The sequence below is a fragment of the Protomyctophum parallelum genome (assembly GCF_964188405.1).
Source record: "Protomyctophum parallelum genome assembly, chromosome: 1".
In the NCBI taxonomy this organism is placed as follows: domain Eukaryota; kingdom Metazoa; phylum Chordata; class Actinopteri; order Myctophiformes; family Myctophidae; genus Protomyctophum; species Protomyctophum parallelum.
Window position 1 is genome coordinate 16,508,069 of NC_139697.1, and position 2,781 is coordinate 16,510,849.

The 2,781-nt window shown below is 47.0% G+C and overlaps 1 protein-coding gene across 1 annotated transcript in view; it reads left to right on the forward strand.

Moving 5' to 3' along the window:
- LOC310860633 (palmitoyltransferase ZDHHC18-B-like) overlaps nt 1–1,645 on the forward strand; it is a gene marked incomplete at both ends in the record, with an annotated part of 19,360 nt that extends 17,715 nt beyond the window's left edge. The window contains one exon of the mRNA XM_083767678.1: nt 1,274–1,645. Within this exon, the coding sequence (XP_083623804.1) occupies nt 1,274–1,645 (372 nt within the window). The remainder of the gene's footprint in view (nt 1–1,273) is intronic.
- Nucleotides 1,646–2,781: the final 1,136 nt, after the last annotated feature.

The window sequence follows — 2,781 nt, forward strand, 5'->3', positions numbered from 1 at the left end:
TTAGTAGACAGACAGACAGTCAGACAAACAGAAGTTTTTAACCTTTTCAAACTGTGACCCACCAAAATGATCATAATTTTGAACTGGGGACTCCCCCCTCCCCCCACAGATAAATATTGTGAAAATAACAGATCTACACGCTCAGCTATTTTCCGCAATGTTTTCCCCTTTCTTTTATTATTTGACAATTTGGCCGTACTGTTTGACCAGTTTTTTTTTTGTATTGTTTGTTGATTACTTTTGCTGCAGAAATGGTCCTTAATTGTCACTTCACTGGGTAACTGACCCACATGTTGGAAACCACTGCTGTAGAGTAGGGGACCACTGTCTCTGTGTCTATCTGTCTGTGTCGGCATGCTCTTTCTTTGTCTTCTTAGTCACATCATGTCACACAACATTTTATTTTATTTATTTTTTGAAGGGCGCTAAGCCCTCCTATGCCCAGTTTTGCGGGTTCACAAACATCGAAGATAAAAGTGAAGAGGGTGAGGACGCAAATGGTGATTGGCCACTTGTGCGATTGGTATTCCATGACTATCACTCGTTAGAGCTATGAGACATTTTTGGGGGATTCCCGCGGGTCCTGGATTAAAATGTATTATTTTTTTAATCCCAGGATTGGGACGGGACGGATACGACTGAGCTTGCCTAGAGCGGTACTCTTCTATGCACCGGCCCTGTCTAAGCTGCTGTGTGAAACATAAATACAGTGGTTTACAACACAGTGAATGCCTGAGTGCTCTTCACTGAACCTTGGGCAATAACCTTTACAATCTAATCTCCCATAAGAGGATCACCCCTTTTCATCACACAGCGCCTTGGATTCCTCCGCACAGCTGTTCACTGATCTGATCTCCTCTGCTCCCATCTCTCCTCTCTCTCTCCCCCCTCCCATTCTCTCCTCAAATCTGACCTCTGGTGGTTTAGTGCTGCAACTATATCCATTATTTTCATAGTGATTATTTGGTTGCCTTATCTGATTATACCAAATACTATCACTTTGCTAGATGCCATAATTGCCGCTCTACAAGCTCACAATGTGTCACAGTGCTTGTAGATCTGCTATTTAATATTTTTTTGCAGCTATTTTCAATATTATTTGCTACCGTTATTATATTGTATTTGTTTATGTATATTGTGTGTGGGTCAGTGTAGTTGCATAGCCTATTGTGTGTGTGTGTGTGTGTGTGTGTGTGTGTGTGTGTGTGTGTGTGTGTGTGTGTGTCAGTGCACACAGGGAACTAAAGGCTTCGTCTCCACTTCTTGTCCCCAGGGGAAGCCCCCCCCCGTAGTGGCAGCAGAGGCCCCGTCCCACAGCGCCAAGGGGCCCCCTGCTCCTCCTCCGGGGGCCCACAGCCTGGCTGTGAACTTTGACCCCCCGGGCGGCGAGGCGAGCCACACCACCAGCTCCACGGACGAAGCCCCACCCTCTCCTCGACGCACCAATAAGAGCCGGCCGCCCGGGCGGAGCAAGCGGGCGGCGCTCCACGCTCTAGGCCCCGCCTACCTCCCCACATCCGCGCCCATCTCTCCGACCTCCCCCAACTCCCCACCCCCTCCACACACACCCCACCCACACACACCCCACCCGGGCACCGGGTACAAAGCCAGGGGGTACAAAAAAACTGCCCGCTTTGTCCCATAATGCACCTCTTCTGACTGATTTAAACTGCAGTGCTTGTGAAAGTGGGGTCCGGGGACCTCCAGGGGGTCATTGGGGGGTTCCAGGGGGTCCCCCGGCAATATGAGGAACAGTTTAAATACTTGAAGGAGCAATTCACCCGTCTTCAACCCCATCTCCATGGTCCTCACTAATGCTCATTAGAAGCATGCCACCATTTCTGTCTATTCATTCTGTGTCTCATTGGTGGGCTGTGGACAGTTCAGAAACCTACCTACCAGTGACATCATCGATAGGCAGGTAAAGGCTAGCCTAGTGCAGCTAGCCTTCATCTGCCTTAGCAATGAAAATTGCCCCAGGCCCACGCAGTGGTATTAGTATCTCAATGTGAGGCTAGGTAAAGGTCATATTCCAAACAAGGTTTCAAACTTAACTTGGCATTAATGCAATGGCTTCTATTTCAGCATTCTAAAGAGAAAAGCTGTAGCTTTCTAATAGCATGGAATCACCATCGATGATCTCATTGGTAGACAGGTTTCTGAAGGCAGTAGACAGAAATGATGCAAGTACCAATCATATGAAGAGAATGGGTTTGCGCTTTTTTTTAACCTTTCTCTTATGGTGCACAGCATATCTTCAAATGGGGGTCTGTGGCCAAATACACAACGATTGGAGGTCCTTGACACAAAACTGTGTCAGTGAACATTGGACAGTATGGACGCATGCTGCGATGCAGTACAGCTCACTGCTGAATTCGATAAAAGTGCACGATGACACAACTGTATGGATTGTTCGTATATATAGTATATGGGACGTTGGACAGTGGTGTGCCCATATGACCAAGACATTCTGGGAAGAGGGTGACGTTCACTTCTGAAAGAACCACACTCGCGGTTACTTTTGTAGCGCTTGTCGCTGCCAGTGTGAACTCTATGCGTCTGTCATGTGAAGGCTAATTTAGTAAATAGAAGACCTGGGTTTATAGGTCTGCTATTTTGGAAGAGCCACAAAGTGTTCAGCGCGCTTGATTCATCCGCGGTGAAAACAAGTATTTCAATCAAGTGTACACACAACACAGATTTCATCTTCCTCTGATGAAAAATCTCACGTAAAAGACGATTTACCAGCATGCGAGAATCACCAAAAAGTAGCAAAAACTG